This window comes from Calliphora vicina, chromosome 3, assembly GCF_958450345.1.
Source record: "Calliphora vicina chromosome 3, idCalVici1.1, whole genome shotgun sequence".
Taxonomy (NCBI): Eukaryota; Metazoa; Arthropoda; class Insecta; order Diptera; family Calliphoridae; genus Calliphora; species Calliphora vicina.
The window spans coordinates 213,031-239,523 of record NC_088782.1 but is presented as its reverse complement, the minus strand read 5'-3'; the positions used below and the strand labels follow the sequence as shown (position 1 = coordinate 239,523).

The 26,493-nt window shown below is 29.0% G+C and overlaps 1 protein-coding gene across 4 annotated transcripts; it reads left to right on the top strand.

Moving 5' to 3' along the window:
• Window positions 1-524: 524 nt before the first annotated feature.
• Window positions 525-20,669, top strand: CycT (Cyclin T). 4 transcript variants are annotated; one of them, XM_065506184.1, is made up of 6 exons: window positions 525-1,527; window positions 1,612-1,940; window positions 2,140-2,276; window positions 2,381-2,900; window positions 2,962-5,474; window positions 20,599-20,669. In XM_065506184.1, the coding sequence occupies exons 1-6, from the start codon at window positions 1,331-1,333 to the stop codon at window positions 20,626-20,628; spliced, it is 3,726 nt and encodes a 1,241-aa protein (XP_065362256.1). In that variant the 5' UTR covers window positions 525-1,330; the 3' UTR covers window positions 20,629-20,669. The 4 variants fall into 4 exon arrangements, with proteins under 4 accessions (XP_065362256.1, XP_065362254.1, XP_065362257.1 ...); XM_065506182.1 differs by lacking the exon at window positions 20,599-20,669 and adding an exon at window positions 15,623-16,327; XM_065506185.1 differs by lacking the exon at window positions 20,599-20,669 and adding an exon at window positions 13,661-14,245.
• The last annotated feature ends 5,824 nt before the right edge of the window (window positions 20,670-26,493 follow it).

Genomic DNA, 26,493 nt, shown 5'->3' with positions numbered 1-26,493 from the left:
GTTTAAAACCTAATCTCATCTCTGAAAACATATTGGCAAAACATATGTTCTACATATTTGGAAAAACCAAAAAATATATATATTTCATATACAAATACAAAATTCTTGAAAATATGTACAGTCGTTGGCTAAATGAACACGCTACGTATTGGTAAAACCCAAAAATGTACACATTTTCTACACAAAACAAAATTTGGGAATTGTAATAATATAAAATACTTGGAAATTACTTGGCATTTATGTACATCCTAAACTAAGGAGCTATACACACACTCAATATAATTTGAAGTGCGTACGTGACTCGTGTGTAATTACGACGTATCAATATTATTTCGTTGAGCTCATACACTGATGTGATTAATTTTTACGTGATACGAAAAATCACGTCACTAGTACACCTCTAGTCTTACACATATCCTGACTACTACTTATTTAAAATAACTCTGTTTATTTACGTTCGTTTAAATACAACACTGCTGCTACTACGCATTGTTTACATCACTGTTTTGTGCTTTGTCGTTCGGCCATTCCCGTGAGTGAATACATTTTTTTTCTGTGAAGTGTTAATTTTTACATTTTTTTCTGGAAAAATATCACAATTAGTGCATCTATTTTGCACGAAAAACAAAAATAAATGTGTTATTATACTTTATCTAATCGTTACGTCCTCATTTGAGATCTCCTATTGCATAATTTGTGGAGTTTTTGAGGCAGTAGATGTGTAAAGTAATTTCTGTGAACGAAGAAGAAAAAAAATCATTTTCAATTTTTCTGTGAAGTGTGTGCGAGCGTGTATATGTGTATGTTTCGAAATACTCGTGGCTTCATGGCAAACTGAAAAAATTTCGGAAATTTTTCCTTCCCAAATTTCGTGGAGACGACGCTAAGTCTTTCCTACCAAATAAAAATCCTCTAAAAAAAATTATACATTAATTATTGTGTCGAAAAATTCCGTCGATTTGGTGAAAATATTTGTCATTGTTTTGACAAAGAAAACAAAAAGCCATATCTGACTGACTTGGGATACAAATAATAATAGTAGACGGCCATCAGCATACCTGTACTTTTGAATGTATGCCTGCCTACCTAAGTTGTTGAAGTAGGAAAGAAAAAGATTAAAAAGAAATACAAAAACAAAATACTAATATAAATACAAAAACAAAAAAATATTTGTATTGGAAAGTTATGTCTTAAATGCTGGTGATTGATTATCTGCGTCAATTGCTCATAGTTCTCCTACCGCGAAACATCCTTTATTTTTCGCGTCTCTTCAAATTTTGTTTATTTTTTGGTAAGCTTTTCCCACTATTATTTCGGTACAATTAACACAATGAGTGGCATACCAAGTCCATCACTTGCTCGCATTAATGGCGGTAGCGATAGGGATAAGGATTCCATGTGGTATTTTTCATCCGATGATTTGGCCAATTCGCCCAGTCGTAAAGCTGGCATTACTCCAGATCAAGAACTGTCTTACCGTCAGATGACTGCGTATCTTATACAGGAAATGGGTCAAAGACTTCAAGTGTGAGTAAAAACGTTCTTATTTTTATCGTTATTCTTATAATTATTAGTTGTTTTATTTATAATCCTTTTTAAATTTTATTGCAGCTCCCAGTTATGCATTAACACTGCCATTGTGTACATGCATCGTTTTTATGCATTTCATTCGTTCACACATTTCCATCGTAACGGAATTGCAGCGGCCAGTCTGTTTTTGGCCGCTAAGGTCGAAGAGCAACCGCGCAAGTTGGAACACGTTATAAAGGCAGCAAATAAGTGCCTCAATCAGCCGACTACCTCTACTACAGATACCTACTATCTTGAGCAGGCCCAAGATTTGGTATTCAACGAGAATGTTTTACTCCAAACATTGGGCTTCGACGTAGCCATTGATCATCCACACACTCATGTTGTGAAAACATGTCAATTGGTGAAGGGTAATTATTTTTTTTTTACATTTTAAAAATTCAAAATCAAATTTCGTATTTCATTTATACAAAATGATGTCTCCAAATTGCAGGATTCTAAGTGTATTTGTTAAGCTATAATTACATTTATTTACTTAGTAAAACATTAATTATTAAATCCGAAACACGCACTTTAACATCAAATCAATTCTCTCTTTGAAAATTTCAGCTTGCAAGGATTTGGCGCAAACTTCGTACTTTTTGGCCTCCAACAGTTTGCATTTGACTTCAATGTGCCTGCAGTACAAACCCTCGGTTGTAGCATGTTTTTGCATTTATTTGGCTTGCAAATGGTCACGTTGGGAGGTAATATATTCTATGATTTGATTTGTATTATATCCATTTTCTTCCATAGAATCTAGGGACAAATTGTAGTAACAATTAAATTTTTGTCCCATTCCTTTCGGTAGATTCCCCAATCCACTGAGGGAAAGCACTGGTTCCATTATGTGGATGAGACGGTGACGATGGATTTACTGAAGAAATTAACCGATGAATTTATTGCCATTTACGAAAAAAGTCCAGCTCGCCTTAAATCGAAATTGAATTCAATTAAGGCTCTGGCTCAAGGAGCCGGTAATCGCCAGGGACAAGTTAAAGATAAAAAAGCCGATCAAGATTGGAAGGTATCGGATATGATTAATATGAAAATGTATCATCCAGCCGAGACAGGGGTGAATACTGGCAGTCAGTCCCAATCATCTTCATCTCTGTACTCGAGTCAAGGATCGGCGGGAGGCGAATCAATGTCGCAACAACAAAGTGGAAGTATATCACAACCCATGTTACCACCACCGCCTCATCAACCTCAACAAATGCGCAAACCCGATCTGCACTCATCCAGTCAACACCGTTCTCACCACAGTTCTTCATCATCCTCGTCTTCACATCATCCCTCCAAAATTGGCTATTCACCAGGCGATGTACCCGGTAATAATATACATTTTTTATTTTTATTTTTAAACAGATTTTAATTGGTTTTATTTTAAAGACCACAAACTCAGCTCCGGCCACAGCAAGCAACCTCAACAACAGCAACAGCCGCAGCCTTATGGTGGAAGTAATATGGTATCTAATCGACCACCTCGAGAGCACACCTCTTCGATGATGGCGCCCTCATCCAACAAATCATCCAGCTCCTCGTCGAGGTCATCAATGTCGAATAATCTGCCAGGTCAACCCATAAGGCAGTCTTCATCACAAGGTCATCATCCCATGGAGGGTAATTATCACAAGCCCAGGGAACGCAATATGGCAGTGCCACCACCATCATCTGGCCACAATATGCCACCACATGGTATCCCCCATAAATTGGCTCAAAAACAAGATGGAATTCGATCAATGTCCTCCAAAGATCATTCAGGTCGCTTGGCAGCAGATCAAGCTAATAAGCAAAGTAACAGTAACAAAATGTTTCCATCTTCTGTGTCTTCACAATACGGAGGCAACAATTTACAAATGCCGCCAGGCAGCAATAGTAACAGTCAATTATCGTCTAAACTGGATACAATGCATGATATAACGCGTAACTTAATGCATACATCGCGGGGTGGTTACAATAATCCGCCGCCACAAACGCAGCCTTCCGCTAATGGTCCGGCCGCACCTCTACTCAACTTTCACCAACAGCAACAGCAGGGATCACGCCACAGCAGTAGTAATATCAGCAATAGCAATACTAGTAGCAGTCTTAAGCATGAACAATCCAAACAACAAATTTCCGTCCATATGCAACAGCAGACGCAAACAGCTGCCCACCACCACAAACAGCCACAACCTCTACCTACAGATCAGTCGTATGGCAGTTTGAGCGGAGCTCACGATCTGCAACAACAGCCACACGCCGCCTCCCTTATTAGCAATAATTATAGTAAAATTGAACCTCTACAGCATTCCGAAGAACCCTCACATAATGTTAACCAATATAATCAACAAGCTCAAAATCATGCTGCAAAAGCGGCCAATTCTTTGTTTAGTCCCGAATGGAGTGATAAACTGCAAGGACAACAACAGGAGCCTCATATGTCACAACAGGTGCTACCTCTGCCTGTACAGGGCAGTGGTCTCAACAGCTATATGAATAGTTCCTGCAATTTGACACAAAATCCAGATGCTTATGCAGCAAGTGGCTATAAAATACCTTCTAGCTCTATAAGTAGTAAGGAAAGTAGTCCTCCAAAGATAAAAGGCGAACGAGACACTCCTTCCAAGAAGGATAAGAATCGTTCAAATTCGTCTAATCAAGATAATGGTCGGTCGGCTGTTGGTCACGCATCAGCACAACAACAAATTCTTAAAACTACAATACCCAAAAAACTTGATTCGTCATTATCAAGCTCATTAACAGGCCTTAACGAACTTGCTGGTACAAGTAATATGGGTTCAGTTGGCGGCATTAAGCGACCCAATGAAACGGTCACCGTTAAACAAGATGACGATTTACTGATGCGGGACAGCAAAATACGAAAGATTGATCCGCCTGCCGGCAACGACATTGGCAAGCTTCAAGTTGTGAATGGCATAGAAACAAATCCAGATTTGGTACGAAATCTGCTTAAGGAAAGTCTGTGCAGCACACCTTCCATTGTTACACCAAGTCTACAGCCACCTGCCGAATTATTTGAACCCTCTGCCACTACCTCATCAACAAATCAACACAACACCTCCATAACATCGATTAGTACTACTGTGCTGTCAGGTAATTCGGATGTCTCTGCAATGGAAACCGATGATCATGGCACATCGGGCAGTAAGTCGGAGAAAAAGAAGAAAAAGGACAAACATAAACACAAAGAGAAGGACAAGTCGAAAGATCGAGAAGAAAGGAAGAAACACAAAAAAGATAAAGATCGCCATAAAGATAAGGAACGTGACCGAGACCACAACGACAATGGAAATTCAAGTGCCGCGGGATCTGCGGAACATGTTAAAATAAAAATTTCCAAAGAAAAACTGGAGGCTGGTGGAGAGCCCATTGGGTTCAAAATTAAAATACCCAAAGATCGTATAATGGGTGATCTTAATACAGGTTCCTCCGGCCAAACAAATATCGATTCATCTGCATCGCATGGTCCCCCGGTCTTGAAAATCAAAATATCTAAGGATAAGCTGGAAAGCTACAGTAGTGGTTCAACCGACTTGGGCGCCGGCTTGGCTGCCACAACGCATCCATCATATGGACATAATCCATCAGTAGCATATACATCCTACGGCGCTGCAGGTTCACACTCCAACCTCTCAACAACAACGCATAGTAGCAGCAGTAGTAGCAAGAAAAAAGATCGCGACCGCGAGAAGGACCGTGAACGAGATAAGGACAAGAAGCGCAGTCACGAATCTTCATCGTCGAAATCGAATGGCAGTGGGGTCGGTGGTGGTAGCAGTGGTTTCATGACTGCTGGAGTTGTAGGTTCAAATGCAACAAATGGCTCAATTGCTGGACAACACCACTCGAACTCTATCAGTGGCAGTAGTACAACGCAAAAAGCGCAATATTCCAGCAAGGTATAGTAAATTGTTAATGTTTTTTACAAACACAAACAAACACACAAATAAATAAATATTATTTTATGTATACATGGCTATAACAAACAAAAAACAACAAACATTCATTTGCTTACCTATGAAATTCATTAATTCATACAAAACATTCATTAACATATTCATACATACACACATACATACATTACATTTAATTACTTTTTTTTAATTTTTTTTATTTTTTTTTATATATACATATAAGCACTTTCTTCATCTCTCTCTTTGTCTTACTCTCACTACAACTTATGAATCGTGGGTCTTAGATAGACAAATGGACAGACAGTAAAAATTTAGTATTTTTAATTTGTTTTGTCTTTTATCTATGAGCCACTGTACTATGCAATTTAGTTTAATATTTAAGTTTAAAAAACAAAAAAAAAACAAAAAAAATTAAACAAAAAATATAAATAATTTTTAAATGTTTTAAACACACTTACTCACAAAAATGCAAAATACTCATAATCCTTACACAAAACAAAAATAACTTGTTTTCTTTGGAAGAAAAAAACTATCAACGAATTAAAAACACAATCATCATACACGCAACATCCAAATTCATCAAAAACATATAAAGTGTTTTTTCTCAATTCTATGTATTACACATACTCTGTAGTATTAGCTAAAACAAAAGCACTTTCCGCAAGAGTATTATGGATTTCGAATGGATTTAGTTTTCATATAAATTGCAATTGATCTTGCCATTATATTCAAGATTTTCGAGTACGTAAAGGACTTTTTCAATGAAAAACAATTGGTCATTATTACTTATGTATTTTTGATATTGAACAATACTATTTTCAAGATATACTTAGTAATTTTGAAATAAATATAAACTTTCAAAAAGTACTTTCGTTTTAGCCAATATTTTACATATCGAAAAAACAGGCTGACTTCATAAACGCATTTTGCAAAGCAACACTGCAATGCATAGTGTTCATAAACTCAATAGATTTTGTTTTGGCAATGTCGTAAGTTCAATATTGTATGGCAATGCTTGTCCATGCGCAGCATCTGTCAAATTTGTGAACTGTTTTTATTTATGATTATTTACAAAGCACTTATGCGTTCATGAATGTTACAAAGTATTGCTTTGCCTTGTAATTGCTTTGCATTACTGCGTTTATGAAGTCGGCCACACTTACATGCTTAGTAAAGGTGTATTATAATTTATATTTTCTAAAATAATAATAATAATGATGATAGTAATTAAAGGATATTACATTTTATATGTACTTATTGTGTTGGTTATGGTTTTAAGTCATTATTTTTTTTTTCTTTTTACTTTTTACTTTTTTTAATTTTTTTTTTTTTGGTTTGGATTTTTTTAATTTGGTTATGGATTTCAATAAAAAAATTAAAATATGGTTTCTAGCCGGATTTTTTTTAATCGTTTCCATACATATTTTCTTTAATACTTTTAATGTTGTCAGTATTATAAATATATATACATATACAAACATATATTTTATTACCACCATCAGGGAAATAACTGTACATAATATATAATTTATTTACTACCACTACTACCACCATATTTTGTTTAAGTAATAGAGATTAGAGTTTAGTTTTGGTTTCATTCATTAAACAAAACTTTTTACAATGAAATAGATCCTGAAGTTTTAGTATCCCCTCTTCTTTATTTTCTACGTTGCTCAATATTTCAGATACATCATCTATTTGGAGAATGGAATGATGACGATGATGATTATAATGATGACTACTAAAATTTATTATAAAGCTTCTAAACTCACTCATTTACTCCTCCTACTTCTGCCTGTTGTTAGCTGACATACATACATATTTTATATTATAAATTTACAACTACTATATACTACATATATGTATATTTGTTGTATATAACATTAATTACAAAAAAGAAAAGGAACAGAACAGCAACACGTTCTACATTTTTAGCTTTTTTAACTTGTTTTTTTAGTTTATGTTCTTTAAAAACTAAATGACCATGAAAGAGTTCAATATATATTTTTTTGTTTTAAGAAGGATATAAATTTATCAAACCAACCCACAGTTTTTTTTATACAAAGACGTTTAAAATTTTATAATTACAAATGACAACGTCGAATAATTTAGTTAAATTGTTTTATTTTATTTTTTATGGCAATAAATTTTTACATTTTTTTAAATAGTATTTATTAGTAATTGGAAATAAAATTATTTGTTTTCGTTAAACATTTTAAATGTTGTGAATCAAATATAGAAAAAATCAAATAAGAAATATGTGTAATTTATTATATGTCTCTTTTTCAAATTGAATTGAATTGATATGCTTTCAAATTAAAGTATGAATATATTTTTTGATATAACACTAATAAAATGATATATAAAACACTTCATTCAGAAGAAAAATATTGATGTACCTTTAATTTAAAATACAAACAACTGACGAATTGACATGACTAGAAGATAGGGAGAATTGTAAAGTTTATCTATAGGTGTGATTTTCAATTGAACATGACATGAATTCGAAGCTACTTTATTTCAAAATCTTGAGACAATCTAAAAAACAACGATTTTGGTAAAGACTTTATATTTACGAAAAATTTCAAAAAAATTTTATTTGAATGAATTCAATTAAATTTCCCAAAAAAAAGCAATTCTTTTGTGCTGAAATTTTTTAGTTAAAATTTAGTTTATGTTATGCATTAGGTCAATTCAGAGCAGTTTGTAGTTTTCATATTTCATGAACGAATAAAAATGATAGTAATGTATACAGTGACGGACAATACAATAGAATCACTACATATGAATTCGATTAAAGCGGTAAAACTACAAAATTTGATCAGTCTTAAAATGATTAAAAATAAAAAACCATCATAAGAATTCGTTGTTTTCTTAATATTTTGTTACATATCAATTATTTCTAATAACAGCATCAAATCTTTTGGGGATTGAATTTAACAAACTTTCGCATGTAGATCGGGAAATTGCATACCATGTTTCCTGAATTTTCTGCCAAAGTTCTTCCTTGTTTTTCAATTTTTCAGGTCCGAGTTTGTTCCATAGGATTTAAGTCTGGTTATTGAGACGGCCATTCCATAACATGAATTTTGTTATATAAAAACCATTTTTTGGCAAGACCTGACGTGTGCTTTGGGTCATTATCTTGCTGGAAGAGCCATTTTAAGGGCATATTCCATTCTGCATGTGGCTTTATAACATTCTCCAAAATATTTACATACAAGTGCTTATCCATATTTTCTTTAATCCAATAAATTGGACCAACGCAATACCAAGAAAAGCATCCCCATATAATAATATTTCCCCAACCATGTTTAAACGTTTTTGATTTTTGCCATTTTTTGGACGTCTAACCCATGTCTTATCATCACTACCAATTAAATTAATGGTCGTTTCGTCCGTCCACAACACATTTTGCCACTTTTTTATATTTTCTGGCCCACACCAATCCTTATGATTGCTCCTGGTTTTAAATGAAATATTGGTAGTGATTCTATTGTAATGTCCGTCACTGTATATGTATATAATATATATATTAGGTTGGATCAAATTCCGTAGTTTTTATTTAGATCGATTTCGTTTTAGGTTCTTCAGAATCCGTGTAACTTATTAATTCAAATATATTTAATAATTCTGTATTTCTGATTTTAATTTGACAACGTTTTCAATATTAAAACACAAGTGAAATTTTTGGTACAGATATTAATTAATTTTTTTAGAAAAACAAAGAAATATCAATTTCTCTTTGAAAACTGAAAGTGGTTTCATTCCGAAAGAAATTTTCGTTTTACTTTTTCTGAAGAAGAAGAATGGAATTCTGTGGCAGGCCTGTATATTCCACTGATTTTTTATTTGCCCTGCAGCATTCACATTATGTGATGGACTTATTATCTATTACAATGTGTATCTTCATCTTGAACAGAAACATTTTTTTTCAGGGAACAGTTTTTTAGGATTCTTAAACTAGGGTTTAAAATATGATAATTATTCTAAACTTGTTTTCTTAAAAATTCCTTTATCATGGTTTTTCCTTTATAAAAGTTTCGGTTCTGTCTGAAACTTGATTTTTAGCCTAAACCGAATATTTAGTCGAACTCTGTATATTTTTTTTTGCAATATATAACTGAATGAATTTCAACCAACAAAAATACAGACATTAATTGACTGCTTTATCTGTAACGATATAAGGATATATGTATGTACATTAGAGTGCTCCAAGATTGTATGGACGAAAAAAACTTTCTAGGTACAGGCCGTCCCCCCCTCTAGAATTGTTCTATGTATTGTAGAAACACGTTGTGTAAAATATTAGGATGATAGGATAACGTTAACTGGTGGCGCAACGACGCTGAAGTTTTGAGGTGCATTTACAAGGGGAAAATATGCAATTTTTTCAGTTTTTGTAAAAATTTTGCCATTAAATAATGACTTTTATAATTTAATTTAAAAGAATCGAAATGTGTACGTAATTGTCGTTATAATAAGATATAAAAGACAAAAATTGGTGAAAAAATGTTAAAGTTATTAAAAAATCGCCAGGCCATTAACGTGTCTCAGGCCACTAGAACAAGAAATTTATGAACAAAATTAACATATTTTGAGAAATATTAAAATAAAAGCCCATTTTTACTTAAAATATATCCATATTTACTTGTATATGAGTTTTTGTCCTAGTAGGATACCGTTAACCTATTCGCAGGTATGACCAAAAAAATTAAATTTTTTTAACGGCAGTTTCAAAACTCCAATTTCAAATTTTTAAAAATTTTGTTAAACAAATTTCAGAATTTTTTGATCATCACATGGGGATTTATTGACAACATAATAGGGAATAAAAATGTGAAAAAAGTATGTCAATACCTCTCATAGTTTTTCCGTACCTGCGATATAAATTTTGCGATTTTCGAGAAAAACAAATTTTTTGTCCATATTTTGGAAAATGAGCCCAATTTCTTTACTGTTATAAATTTTAAGTAAAACTTATTCATAATATTATAATCCTGGTAATTTTAATTATGGTCTGCAAGTTTTACTAAAATCGGAAAACCTTAACCCTTAAATCGTGAAGGTCAAAGGTCAATTTTTTCAATATTTGGAACTTCTCATGGAAAGATATCGAAATATTATATATTTTTGGGCCGATTTTGATGAAACTTAAGAAAAATATAAAATGAAGTCTAGTATTCACAATAACAGTACAAAAATGGAAATTAACCCTTTAAAAGCACTTGGGGTCCAAATGACCCTCAACTTTTAAAATCACGAAAAACACAGTCATTTTGGCCTAAAGTACTCTTAAGGGTTAATTTCCATTTTTGTACTGTTATTGTGAATACTAGACTCCATTTTATATTTTTCGTAAGTTTCATCAAAATCGGCCCAAAAATATATAATATTTCGCTATCTTTCCACGAGAAATTCCAAATATTGAAAAAATTGACCTTTGACCTTCACGATTTAAGGGTTAAAGTTTTCCGATTTTAGTAAAACTTTCAGACTATATTTAACATTACCTGGACTATATTATTCTGAATAGCTTTTACTTAAAAATCATTACAGTAAGGAAATTCTGGTCATTCCCCAAAATATGGCCAAAAAATTAGTTTTTCTCGAAAATCGCAAAATTTATATCGCAGGTACGGAAAAACTATGGGAGGTATTGACATACTTTTTTCACATTTTTATTCCCTATTATGTTGTCAATAAATCCCCATGTGATGATCAAAAAATTCTGAAATTTGTTTAACAAAATTTTTAAAAACTTGAAATTGGAGTTTTGAAACTGCCGTTAGAAAAATTTAATTTTTTTGGTCATACCTGCGAATAGGTTAACGGTATCCTACGAGGACAAAAACTCATATACAAGTAAATATGGATATATTTTAAGTAAAAATGGGCTTTTATTTTAATATTTCTCAAAATATGTTAATTTTGTTCATAAATTTCTTGTTCTAGTGGCCTGAGACACGTTAATGGCCTGGCGATTTTTTAATAACTTTAACATTTTTTCACCAATTTTTGTCTTTTATATCTTATTATAACGACAATTACGTACACATTTCGATTCTTTTAAATTAAATTGTAAAAGTCATTATTTAATGGCAAAATTTTTACAAAAACTGAAAAAATTGCATATTTTCCCCTTGTAAATGCACCTCAAAACTTCAGCGTCGTTGCGCCACCAGTTAACGTTATCCTGTCATCCTAATATTTTACACAATATGTTTCTACAATACATAGAACAATTCTAGAGGGGGGGACGGTCAAAATTCACAATTTTATTTTTTTGGAGCACTCTAATGTACATTTATCAAGGTTGGCTGCCGTTACCGTTATTCTATAAACCATTAAAAATTATGAAATTACCAATTGTTATCCATAATTCAGTTTGTTTACAGTACCAACTTATTTTTAATTTTTAGAAATTTGAATTCATTACCGTTATTATTAAAATGCAGTTACCGATAAAATACTCTTAAACTTAAAAAGTGTTTGCTTTTTCTATAAAACTTTTAAAATTGTATTTTCGTGGTATGTAAGTATTAGAGTATCCAAACCCCGGTTTCGGGGTTGTCTTCTAAAAAAATCGGTTAACCGGTTTATATTAAATTTTTTTTTTATTCAATATGAAAAAGGTCTACTTAAATTTATTTTTATAGAAGTTTTTGTTAAAGAAAAACAATTACATGTGTAAAATCATGTTTCATAAAATAAAAATTGATTTTAACCTACAATGTTACCTTTTTTATTATTGTTAAACTATAAGAATTTAACAATTATTCTTTCAGAATAATGAATTAAATAATAGCAATAAATAAAATTTTTTGCTTTAAATCCATGTGTAATTTCATTACTACCATTACTTTGGTGTCTAATTTATATATTGTGTTTACATTCACCTTTAAATACTAATATTAAAAGTTTGTTTTGCCATGTTATTTCAATTTTGTTGACGCTAATAAGAAATACGTTAAGAATCGTGTACTAAATCCTCGGAAATTACATTTTTGAATTCTAAATGCTCTTTATAATCGAATTTTAAATTTATAAAAGGTTTTTGAAACAAAATTTCCATACAAAATCTGTTTTATAAATTTCAAAATTTATTATGCATAAGGCATTCATTCTATCTTTATGTAATTATAATCAATATTTTCAAAACACCGAAATGTTAAAGAAAAGCGATACCGATCGAGTTTACAAAGATGGTTTTTGGATACTCTAGTAAGTACCCTTATCACCATAGTGAATAGTATAAGAAATTATAATTTAGTTTTTTAGGATTTGATAACGTCTAAAGCTAGAAAGAAAAAGGTTTGGAAATGTTTTTTTAAATCAAATAAATTAGCAATATTACCAGAAATTAAACATGCATTTCGATCGGCTTTTCGTTTTGCTAGCGCATGGTTAAACAACTCGAACATGGTGAAACAGATACAAGATTTTTGTTTTCAAAATTTTAAATACGGGTTGGAATCAGTTTAACGTATGATATAAAATACAGACTATTATCGTAATTTTTTTATTAAATATTTAAAAAAATAACAATTTGCATATCAAACTTCAACGAGTTTCAACAAACGTCCACTACACTAGGACTAAGTTTAATATTTTCTATCTAAATATTTTTAAATTTATAAGATTTAAATTAAAACAGGCAATCATGAAAAGTATATTGGTATTGCTAGTATACAGCAATACCAATATACTTTACATTTTAAATCATTTCTGGATTTTAGTTGTAAATGTCTACCGTTCATATCTTTTGTTTGAAGATCCAAGTCAAAATTATTGAGATTTGACTGTATATCAATTCAATTATATATTTCCCTTTTTTTTAAAAAAAAGTCTAGCAATATATTTTATTGTTTCTAACAAATATATCATGTTCATCTATTCAAATCAAAATCAATAATTGTTGCTGGATCATGTTATGCACATTTGAGATCATGTTTATAATTTGTATAGTTCATTTTTATACAAATTACTTTTTGTTTTGCAACATCTTTTAACATTTACTGTATTAATTTATCATTTTCAACAACCAACGAATTTGTCATATTTTATATTTTCGCTTTTAATCAACAACAATAATAAATTAAAAAAAAAATATGTCATCGCTTGAGTAATACTTTGTTTAATTGAAATTTTTCACTTAATTGTATTTGCAGTTTTAAGTGTAACAGTTTTGAAAGGATTAAAAAAAACTTGTTTCTCGAACAGATCTCTTTGTCTGTCACTATCTCTTATTCATACATAGGCACACTCAGTGAGTGTCCCTGTAATTCAAATATGCGTACATAGTATATAAAAATGTACTACTCTATATTTAGAAAAAAATCAAAGAAAAGAGAGAAAAGATTTTCGTATCCAAACACTAGCTAAGCACCGATGAACCAAATTAAAGCCAGAGATTAAACATGCATAAATGTTATAAGAAGCAACGGTATCCACTATGTATATATTCGTACAAAGGAATATATATAATAATTACTCGTACATACATACATACTATAATAAATATTTATAAATACATACATATATTTATTTAATAATAAAACAAATTAAAATTAAAATTTTTACTTTTAAGCAAATGCATAATTTTTAAACAAAAATAATTAAACAAGTGTTAAAAATTACTACTACAATTTACATACTACATACATATTTAAAATTTACTATTGAAATTGTTAAACATGATAGTGATGCAAAGTAAAATAAACAAAAATTTAAGTCTTTGTAAAATGAAACACAAACACCCATTATTATTATAAATGTAAAAGGGTATAATAACCAAAATTAAATTGTTGGACATTTGTTAAATCTTTTTTTATTTTCAATATCGGATTTAAAAAGAAATCTAAATCTAATGGTAATCTATACCTATAGTATGGTATTGGTATAAATAAATTAAATATATGTCTTACTTAATTAAAAGTGCAAAAAGTGTTTAACTAAACGGTAAAAATAAAGTAAAATTAGTATTTAAATGCAAAACTCTTACGAAATGACAAAACAAACATTTGAAATGTTAAAGATAAATATGTAGTCATTTTATTTAAAAGTCTATAAATGACACTTTAACAAAGTATGTTGTTAGAAAACTTTAAAAGGAACAACTACATATTGAAAATACAACAAAATTAGTAAATCTTAAAGAGAGCAAAACAAAAACATTTACCCTTCATTTCATTAGCCCTAGTAGGGGCCGTAATAATTTTTATCGTAAATTCACTCACTATGTAGTATATTGTTTTGGCCAGATCACGGGAAAAGTTTTAATAAAAATGTACCATTTAATTGCAGAAAATTTTACTCAATTGATGCTTAATATTCTACATAAACATAAAGAATATTTGTAAAAAGAGTATAGTACTCAGTGCTAAAAAAATATAAAAAAAAATATAATTTTTTAATAAAATAATAACTATTTGATACTGCAAAAGTTTGATTTCTAACAGTCGTATTTATATATATTTTTTTTTTGCTGGTCGATCACTATCAGCCCAATTTTTTATTCATAATTGGGCTGTATATATTTCACGTACATTTTGCTTTTAACGAACATTTTACAAACTATATGAAAATATATAGTTCCATTCGATTTAAAGCACAATGAAGAATCGATTAAAATGCATTTTTATTATTTAAATATTAATTTGTAACCCAAATTACGTGCATTTGTAAATTTTTATTGATTTTTAGTTTGTCTGGCCAGACCACATTGCCGCCTATCAAAGGGTTTAAATGAAAACAATTGTATCCACTTAATACATAATTAATATTGAACAAAATGTTAAAACACATTTTTATTTGAAAAAAAAAATACAACAAAGATTAACACATTTTACATTGGGTTGCAAAAATACATTCACTTGAAAAGAAATAATTCTACAATTTAAAAAATCTAACAAACGTAATATTCAACAATTTTTATAACCATTCGAAATTTTATAAAATTAAGACATTTAAATTTCCAACCAAAAAAACTTTCTAAAAAATAAAATATCAATTAAATTTCCTAATGGTCATACATTTATATAATTATTTCTTTTCAATTGTCGATTAAAAGTCCACTATTTATCAATAAATAAAAAATATATGTATGTCTAATATTATAATTTATTTTACAGTTGCAAGCTCTAAGAAAACGTTTATTAAATTTTTTTCCTGGTGGAAGATTCCAATCCAAAGTAAAAACTAAAAAAACACTATCGAAACGTTTTTAAACAATACTTTAGTAAACATAAAAATGAATTCATTAATGTTGAAAATTTTGTAAGAAGTTTTGCTCCGACTTATGAATAATAATTAATTAATACACAGTCTCTGTTTGGCACGCGACACAGAAGCCTCCGTGTTCAAACAAAAGCATTTTTTTATTTGGCTTTAACGTAAAAGTTATCTTTAAACAATGATACTATTTTTATTATTATTTTAATTTCTTAATACATGATAACTATTATACAAACTGTAAAATTGTTTCATTCTTACTTCTTTTTATAAATTATAAAAAAAAACTATTTAAATTGAAATCTAAATAAAGAGAAAAAACTTATTGTAAATATTTATACTATATACTGACACTAATTTATACAAATAATACAAAATATGTTACAAATATGGGAAATTTAATAAAAAATCATTTAATTTACCACAAATTCCTATAAACAATTGAATTGCAAAATTAAAAAAATTAACTTAAAGAATTAAATTAATAAAAAAGAGAATAATTTTAAACAATTACCAGAGAAAGTTATAAAAAATGCAAATGCTAGAAATAAGAAATAAAAAATATGATAAATAATAAAAACAAAAGTGAAAAGAAAAACTCAAAAGTTGTTTTATTTCGCATAGCGGATTGTCTCGTCTCTATGTATTGGTCAATTCACAAGGTATCTTATCATGTCATAATGTCCTAATGTTTCACAATGGTTTTTATTGCATTTCAAGTAAAAAATGTCGTAAAATAATATTACTATGTATGCTATAATATGACTGATAAGACCCCTTGTGAATTGACCATATATTTTTTTTATTTTATTAATTTATTTATCTGTTTTTCCATACAACAAGACATACACATCTTTTAATTATAGTGTGGAACTAGGGGAAGTATTGTAATACAATTTAGTTTAACATAATAATTTATTAAGTGTGAAAAATTTAAACATTTTAAAAATCAAAAATTAAAATAGTTAAGAATCAATTTAAAAATAAAAAATAACGAAATTTAACAAAAGTGCAAGTTACTAGAGTTGCCAATCAAACTAACAGCTCACTGAAATGATGTTGTATAATGACCATTTCATTTTGAGAATAGCTTGTAGTGAATTAAATCAATTATTTCTGTTGTTAGTTGTAAAAACACACAGTCTTTTGACAATTAGAGATTTATGCGTGAAATAATTGATTAAAATTTTAAAAAATAAAATTGTATTTTATTTAAACTAATATTTTTGCGGAAAAAAGAGTTAATTTTTTATTATTTCTAATTTCCGATGCTAACCAAATGTTTAGACAATATTTGTTAAGCAGAACATTCACTAACTATAAGGTATTCTTTTACCACAAAATAATAAAATTACCAAAAAACTCAAGATATTAATTGGAATTTGAAAAAGGACAAATATTTTGATGATCTGATAATTGTGATCCAAAATAAAAATGTGACAATAACTAAACCAAAATGAATATTGTTGCAATTTTTTGGGTGTTTTCCCATTTACATAATGTTAGTTATCAATTGGCAAAATATATATTTTTTACCTGAGCTTATATATATATGATCAACAAAATTTCTACTAAAAATACGAAAGAAAAATAGTTTTGTGATACAATTTGTATATTTTCAACATTAACTTAATTATTTTATGATATAACAATATATAAATAGAATTTCTGAAATTAAGGAAGGTGTTTACGTTGCTGTTTGTCTGTGCTTTATTCGGAAGTCTGTTCCATAGATGGATTGCGTTATAGTAAAATTGCCACTCCGTTATATAAATATGACGGCACTTTAGTGTAAACAATATTGCAATATTGTTTTTCTCTATGGTTATAACGAAGGATTATTATGATCTTCTTTTTGGAGTTTATTATTTTTTATGTCCTTAATATAAATTGTAGTTTAGAATATGGTATACCAAAAATGTCCCTACTTTAGTCTATGATGTGAATTGGTAAAGGTTATTCTAGTTAGAATTTTATTTATTTTAATGGTAAAAGCATTCCTGAATTACGAAATTTACAAAAACGAGAAATTTTTTGTTAGCATTTCAATTAAATTTTTTACTTTTATATTTCATTTGAAATATAATTCAATATATCGTCACCTTAAATGCAAACGGACGTAACTACACAAAAAATCAAAATCGAGTTTTTGGTTGTTTATGATTCTTTTTATCCAACTACATGCTCACGAAAACTTGATAGACCATAAAACCATATGACTTCAAATAGTTAAAACGTATGGTTTCAGTTATATCAGATAACACTGCACTAGTTAAAAAAAACTGTCAAGCGGGGCACCCGAGTACGCTGAATCCAGTGGTGCTAACCGTTTTTTTAGGTTAGCTCTTCTTTTCGATATATACCGAGTTCCGATATACATATATGAGTTCCATGTTAATAGTATATGATTTTGTTTGATATTCCTCCGGCAGTTAACAACATGAGGTTCACAAGTTAGTTTGATTGGCATTTTCGTCATTTACATTTAACCTGCAACGCCATATAGTAATAAAATGTGTAAACATTGTGGAAGAAGGTCCACACAATCTAATATACCCACTCCGGATTTAAAACTATGCGTTTCCATATAGAAATTCATTAAATTTTGTTAAAATTTAACAAAATCTCAATAAAAATAAATTAATAAGACAAATTATAAAACAGTGATGTTTATTTTATCACAGAATATTCGTCATTCGAATACTTTTAATAATAATTGAAATAAAATATATAAAAAAGTTTGTACATTAATACATTTAAGCTTAATATAAATTTAATCGAATCAGATATACATTTTTTATCTAAAAATTAGTTGTTATCTTCAAAAATGTATTATTACTACAAAAAAATTAATGAAAAAAAGAAAATTAACGAATATTTTATCCTAATTGAAAGCAACACTAACAACAAAAAAGGGGAAATAAATGAGAAGCATTGCCAGCTTAGACAAAAATCAGTACATTAGTTATTGGCCTTTAACAAACGTTTATGAATACAATACTTTTATAAATGATTTTTAAAGCTAAAGTGTTCGTTAACAAAATTGTGTTTTAAATCTACAATAAGGTTTTTTATGCATATAGCCGTAAAACGACATAAAAAATTGGAAATTTTATTGCGGAATTTTGTTTTTTTTTCAGTTTATTCAATAAACTAAACCGTTTTTGAGTTACGCGAATATATATGTTATGCAACCTCCACCATTTTCGATATAACGGTATATCTCGAAAATACGAGCTAACCTAATTCAGCGTACCCGAATTAGTTTAAGCCTCTCTTGACAGAAAAAAATAAGTGTCGATTTCATGCAGTGTAATTATTGTCGCTCGTATATGATGGGTTAATTAATAGGAAAACAACTGCACTTGTTTGGTATCCACAAATATTCTGTCGTGAAATTACATACGTCACAATATCAGTATTAAGTATCAGACGACTTAGCATCCAAAGATTTAATTATTGGTACGTTTTGTTGTTGTTTGATGTAGTAGCTACTATTATGAATGGGGATATCCCCATTAACTAAATGCCGTTGGACTTTTTATGTGTTGTTTGGTGAAACGTACTTGTTTCTTGTTTCTTTAGAAATATGTATTTATAGAATTGTATGTACATATTTTCACATCTTATCCCCAACGATGATGATGATGACTCATTGGAATAAAATAAATACGAGTACATTGAATCTACATCCAATACTGTGTTTATACCCTACACCACCATAGTGGGGAGGGTATTATGCGTTTGTGCAGATGTTTGTAACGCACAACAATATTAGTCTAACACCCACCTTAAAGTATACCGATCGACTTAGAATCACTTTCTGAGTCGATTAAACGATGTCCGTCCGTCCGTCCGTCTGGTTGGCTGGCTGGCTGGCTGGCTGGCTGTCCATGTAAACCTTGCGCGCAGAGTACAGGTCGCAATTTTGAAGATATTTCGATCAAATTTGGTACATATTACTTTTTCGGCCCAAGGACCAAGCCTATTGAAATTGGCTGAAATCGGTCCATTATTTCACCTAGCCCCCATACAAATGTCCCCTCGAAATTGGACTTTATCGGTCATAAATATTTAATTTATCTATGTATCTACACAAATTTCGCTCCAAATAAGTTTTATATATACAAAATTCATGTCACCAAATTTTTTTACGATCGGTCCATAATTAGTCATAGCTCCCATATAGACCCGCTTCCGAAAATCACTTTAACGTGCATAAATCGCTTAAAAATGTTGGTACACACACAAAATTCAACATAGTTAACTTTAATATAGACATAAATTACACGACCTAATTTTATGGTGATCGGTCCATAATTGGTCATAGCTCCCATATAAGGCCCACTTCCGAAAATCACTCAAAAATATATATTATTGATATTTTAAAAGAAAAATATTTTTACTCATTTACTTGGTGTAGGGTATTATATGGTCGGGCTTGACCGACCATACTTTCTTACTTGTTTTTTTTATATACATTGTCATGTTAATATCGATTGAGCCAATTTAACAAAAAACACAAATAATAAAATTTAACACAAACAAGTATTTGATTATTGTTTAAAAACAAAAGAGACGACAGATGCTTAAATACATAAATATTGTACTCGTATATCAAGTATGAATACAATAATTCAATTATAAATTGTTAAAATATCGGAATACCGGATGTAGTGCGTACATTTTTTTAAAAACTGAGACATTTTTAGAATGTATTTTTTATTATATTGCTATAATTAATTCATTTGGATTTATTATTTCATTAAATTGGTATTTCATTTCAATCTCATTTGTAATCAATTGAAATTCACATTGTTGGGCTTCGAAAGTACTGAACGGATTAAAAAATAATTAAAATTCTTTATATTTGCAGATACATATGGAATGCAAGCAACAAGTATAGCAGTGACGGGTGTAATTAAAACACATTTAATAATAAATATACATACTATGTATGTATGTATGTATGTATGTATGTATGTATGTATGTATGTATGTATGTATGTATGTATGTATGTATGTATGTATGTATGTATGTATGTATGTATGTATGTATGTATGTATGTATGTATGTATGTATGTATGTATGTATGTATGTATGTATGTATGTATGTATGTATGTATGTATGTATGTATGTATGTATGTATGTATGTATGTATGTATGTATGTATGTATGTATGTATGTATGTATGTATGTATGTATGTATGTATGTATGTATGTATGTATGTATGTATGTATGTATGTATGTATGTATGTATGTATGTATGTATGTATGTATGTATGTATGTATGTATGTATGTATGTATGTATGTATGTATGTATGTATGTATGTATGTATGTATGTATGTATGTATGTATGTATGTATGTATGTATGTATGTATGTATGTATGTATGTATGTATGTATGTATGTATGTATGTATGTATGTATGTATGTATGTATGTATGTATGTATATATTTAAACCAGTTACTTTCAAATCTCCTACCCACTGAATTGAAAAACGAACCAAATATGAGAATTTAAATAAATTACACATACACACATATGTATATTTATTTTTGTAAAGAAAATGAAACTTACATTTTATACAGGAAACTAAAATACAAAGAGTGAGTGCACCTGTTGGTTTATGTGTATTTATATATTATTAAAATTTGATGACACTCTATACATAATACACAAAGTTTATTTATTGTAATTACACTTCTTCACTAAGTTTAAACAAAACTGAAGTACTTTTGAATATAAATCATAAATCAGATTTTCACAATTTCAAAAAATAAATTAGCAAATATAAATCAGAACAATTAAGGAATTATGGTAAGACAAACTCGACTGTATTAACAAAAAACTTTTTTTCAAGCTCTTCGAAAAATGCGCTTTATATGTAGATACAGCTGCATTTAGAAGTTACAGATTTATTTCCACTTTTTTTTCAGATCCCTCACTGTGTGCAGTAGGTAAGTGAATAAATGATCAATCGTAAGCGCGAAAACAAGAGCAATGATTTAAACCGTACAAAACAAACATAAAACCTGGGGCCGAATAACCGCATTCGTGATCGAATGAACTATCGTATCGAAAAATAATTCCGATATCGTAATTATAACAAAATGTATTAAATGTTATGCTGGATATCGAATGCCGTAATTTCAAATAAGAAAATTACAATCAATTTTACTCGATATTGAAGCGGTAATTCGGCCCCTGTTTCAAAGTTTCAAAATCATGTCTTCTGTAAAGTAGGTGATTTGAGTTCACTATCGCTAAAGTTGGAAATTTTGGTATTTAAAAAGTTTAGCAAATTTGTTCATATCTTTCTTTAGCAATCCTATATTTAGGTTCTAATGTCAATTCGTTATTTAGTAAAATCATACGACCCAAAATATGTGTCAATACTACATGAATGTACTTTGACTGTAGTTTTTAGTGTAGAGTGTTACCGAATTTGATTAGCATTTTTGTAACTGTTTTTAAATCAGAATATATTTTGAGGTTAAATTAATTTCGTATTGGAGAAAAAATTATTCAAGATTCAAATTTGTACCGGATTTTATGTTAATAAACTCATTTAAATAAATTGCGACACACAATTCTAATTTGTTATCCAAATTAATACAAGTAATGTATTAATTAAACAAACAAAAGAGATTTTGTGAATAATTCAATAAAAAAATATTATTTCGTGATACATAACACAAATATTGTTCATTGTTGTCTTCAGATATGGTTTATATTAGAGACATACATTTTATATCAATTTTTGTACATTTTAATTTTTTAAAAATTTCAAAAACTTGGAAATTTTTTTTGAGATTCTTGTTATTGTACTTTAAATATTATATACTAGTTGACCGCACCGGCTGCGCTCGGTAGCATTTACTAATGTTAGTTCTTCAAGTTTCTCCAACCCACACCCCACCTGCCTGTTCTTATTTATTTCCAAATAAATTATCTAAATTTGTACTGCATACTTTAGGTAGCTTTTTTATTACAGTTGACTGGACTCAAAAAAAAGAAATTCCTAGTTTTACCCGGAATTTTTGAATTTTTTTCTTCACAAACTAACTCCTGAAAATTTCGAATCGAATAAATAAAAATCAGCCAAATCGCTCTAGCCGTTCTCACGGCTGAAATGGTCCATTTCATTTCTATATATAGATTTCATTAAACCGAATTAATTAATTTAAGCATAATTCACAAACATTTTAATTCAGAATTTGAAAATGGAAGTCATCTATTCCATACAACCGCTCTAAAAAATCTAATTATTTAGCTTTATATGAATTAATTAATTTTTAATTCTATTTTGCAATGAATTCGAATTGATGAATGATTCAATAACGAATTAATTCTTAATGGAATGAATTCGATTCCTTTGAAATACTAAGCAGGATATTTATTAATGGAATGCTTAATTTTATTTTGAAAATTGAATAAAGAATTAATTTTTTGAACCTTTGCTCTTAGCTGATGTCCAATTTTCATATAGTACATAAGTCCTTCTATGAATATTTCGTTTCTTGATTATTAGATTGAATGATAAATGGGGTTTTCGTATCTGTATTCTAAAACGGATGGCGAGTGTTCAGTTAAACTTTTCCTAATAACGAATTAAAAATATTTTTTAATATGCATTTTAAATTCATTTACAAATATTTATAATTACTAAAATGAAAAAAATAAGAAATAATTAAACTGAAATTTATGAGATAATAACCAGGGGTAACCCCAAACGAAAAAAATGTTTATAAGCTTCTTATAAGGAATGCGCACGAAAAAAAAATATTGCTAACGTTTCGTAATAGAATTTAAGATAATAAATGAATTGTTTTATATTTATTATATGTATTATTAACAACAGCAATGTTCAAGTTAATAATTAAATATCTAAAATGTTTTTTGTTTTCATAATTTTGTTTAGCTCATTTTAAAGATTTTGTAGCATCTTCAAATTTTTTAATTGAAGTTGCTTTTCAGATGTTTTTTTAGAAAATTGGACAAAACTGTTTAGTTATACGGAGTACGGAGAAATTAAACAAATAAATAAATATGGTACCACAAATATTATCTTAGACAATTTAAATTCTACAAATAAAGTTTCTGAAAGTAGTCACAAATGTAAAAACTAAAACGGTAGCAATTTCGCTTGTAGGATAATAAAGTTATAAACCAAAACGTATGAACCATTTTTTCGTGCGCCTCCTTATTTAATATTTGATAACTATGACGTACAAAGTATAAATGCTTAAACATATCGCACATTAAATGTAAGAAAATTCGAAATTAAATAACTGAAACCTTCCAAATAATTAAATATTTCGTGATTTAAGGATCTAGAATTTAGATAGTTTTATTATTATTATTATTATATTCATATGTTATTTGGATAATAATTATGTTTCCCGAAAATGTATTTTTATATCCTCCTGAGTGGTAACTGTAAGTTTGTAATTTTTCATAAAGTATATATCGTCACCTAAAATGCAAAACAACGTATAATCAAAAAATTCGAAATTGATTTTATTATTGATTACGATTCACTACATCATATTACATATGTATGTGTACAAAATTTTAAACTTTTACTATCAATAATAACCATGTCATAACCAAAATTCAAAATAAAGTATCATCAACAAAAATAACGTATACGCTTTGAGTAATTAAATAATAAATCGTTTTTTACCTTTTTTTAGGTAGTTTCTTAATTTTTATACCCTTCGCCATGAGTGGCAAGGGTATATGTATTTTCTACATTTTTCATTTGCGACCCCACAAAGTATATATATTGTCGATCTAGACATGTCCGTCTGTATGTTGAAATCAACTTTCCGTAGCCCCCAAGTAACTTAAATACATGATTCATACATCAATATAAAAGTCGACAAAATCGGCCCATAAACGGCTGAGATATACGGGAAAAAACCGGGACAACCTCGATTTTTGGCCTATTTTTGATCTATATCTGGATTACTAAGTCTAAGTATGCATATCTAATGATAGATATTTTAAAGTCTATTGCAACGATGTATTTAAGGCTATAGTAAGTTGGACCTACAATGGGTCAAAATCGGGAAAAATATTTTTTAACCCGAATTTTTTTTTCATCAAACATTTTTTTCTCATAAATTATTTTTCCAAAAAAAATTTTTTTTAAAATTAAAAAAAAAAATAAAATTTAAAAACAATTTGAAACAAAAAAAATTTTAAAAACAATTCAAAAAAATTTTAAATTTTTTAAAAGTATTTAAAAAAAAATATTTTTAAGTGTAATTTGGTGAAGGGTATATAAGATTCGGCACAGCCGAATATAGCTCTCTTACTTGTTTTTAAATAAATTTGTTGCGATTGAATATTTTTTGCAATTGTTAGTAATTAAAATAAAAAACTGATTTTATTTAAAATAAAAAACATATTTTTATTTAAGTTTTTATTTTTTCATACAAATTTATATTGATGATACGTTTTTTTGTTTTAGAAAAGAACAATTCAAAATAACGTAAGACACAAGCATAAAGTGTACTTTGAAAAAACAATTTTTTTGTATAAAATATAATTTAAGTTTCAATAGTAGTTTCCATTTTATACCGTTTTTTGCTTCTCCTATAAACTTATGAAAAGTGATGATACGTTATTTTGCATTTTATATGACGATATGTAAATTCAGGATCATTATCAATTGCGTTGTAAATATATATGAGTAGGTGAAATGCAAAACTCGCTCAATTAGTCGAATGTTTTAAATTCTTAGATGTTACTCCATTCTTTTGTATCGAGTTTTGCATCTCACCTACTCATATATGTTCAATTATTTCCCCAAATAAGAGTAGTTACACTTGTATGTATATTAGGGTGGCCCTTAATAAACGAAAGTTGGATTTTGGCCATTCTCACCCCGCAGTTTGGTGAACATTAGCAAAAAAATTATCCTGAAAAAATTTTAGGTAAATCGGTTGGGGTTAAGACGTGCCGCAAGCGAATGAGCTCTATTTCCTTACTGTTATGAATTTTAAGTAAAACCTATTCAGAATATTATAGTCCAGATAATTCTAATTATACTCTGAAAGTTTTACTAAAATTGGAAAACGTTAAACCTAAATCGGGAAGGTCAAAAATAAAAAAAAATTTTAATATTTGGAATTTCTCTTGGAAATATAGCGAAATATTGTATATTTTTGGGCCGATTTTGATGAAACTTAACAAAAATATAACATAAACTCTAGGGTTTATAATAACAGCACAAGAATGGAAATTAACCCTTAATGACACTTGGGGTTAAAATGACCCCAAACTTTTAAAATCATAATCTTTTTTATGGTTTTCGAAGTTTGGGGTCAATTTAACCCCAAGTGCTATATAGGGTTAATTTTAATTTGTCTGCTGTTTTTGCAAATAATAGGCTTTGTGTCATATTTTTGTTAAGTTTCATCAAAATCGGCCCAAAATTCGCATTCGCAAAAAATAGCCAAATAAATCCCAATGAGATGATTAAAAAATTCTGAAATTTGTTTAACAAAATTTTTAAAAATTTGAAAATGGAGATTTGAAACTGCCGTTAAAAAATTTTCATTTTTTTGGTCATACCTGCGAATACGTTAACGGTATCCTACGAAGACATAAACTCATATACAAGTAAATATGGATATATTTTAAGTAAAAATGAGCTATTTTAATATTTATCAAAATTTGTTAATTTTGTTGCTACATTTCTTGTTCTAGTTGCCTGAGTCACGTTAATGGCCTAGCGAATTTTTAATAACTT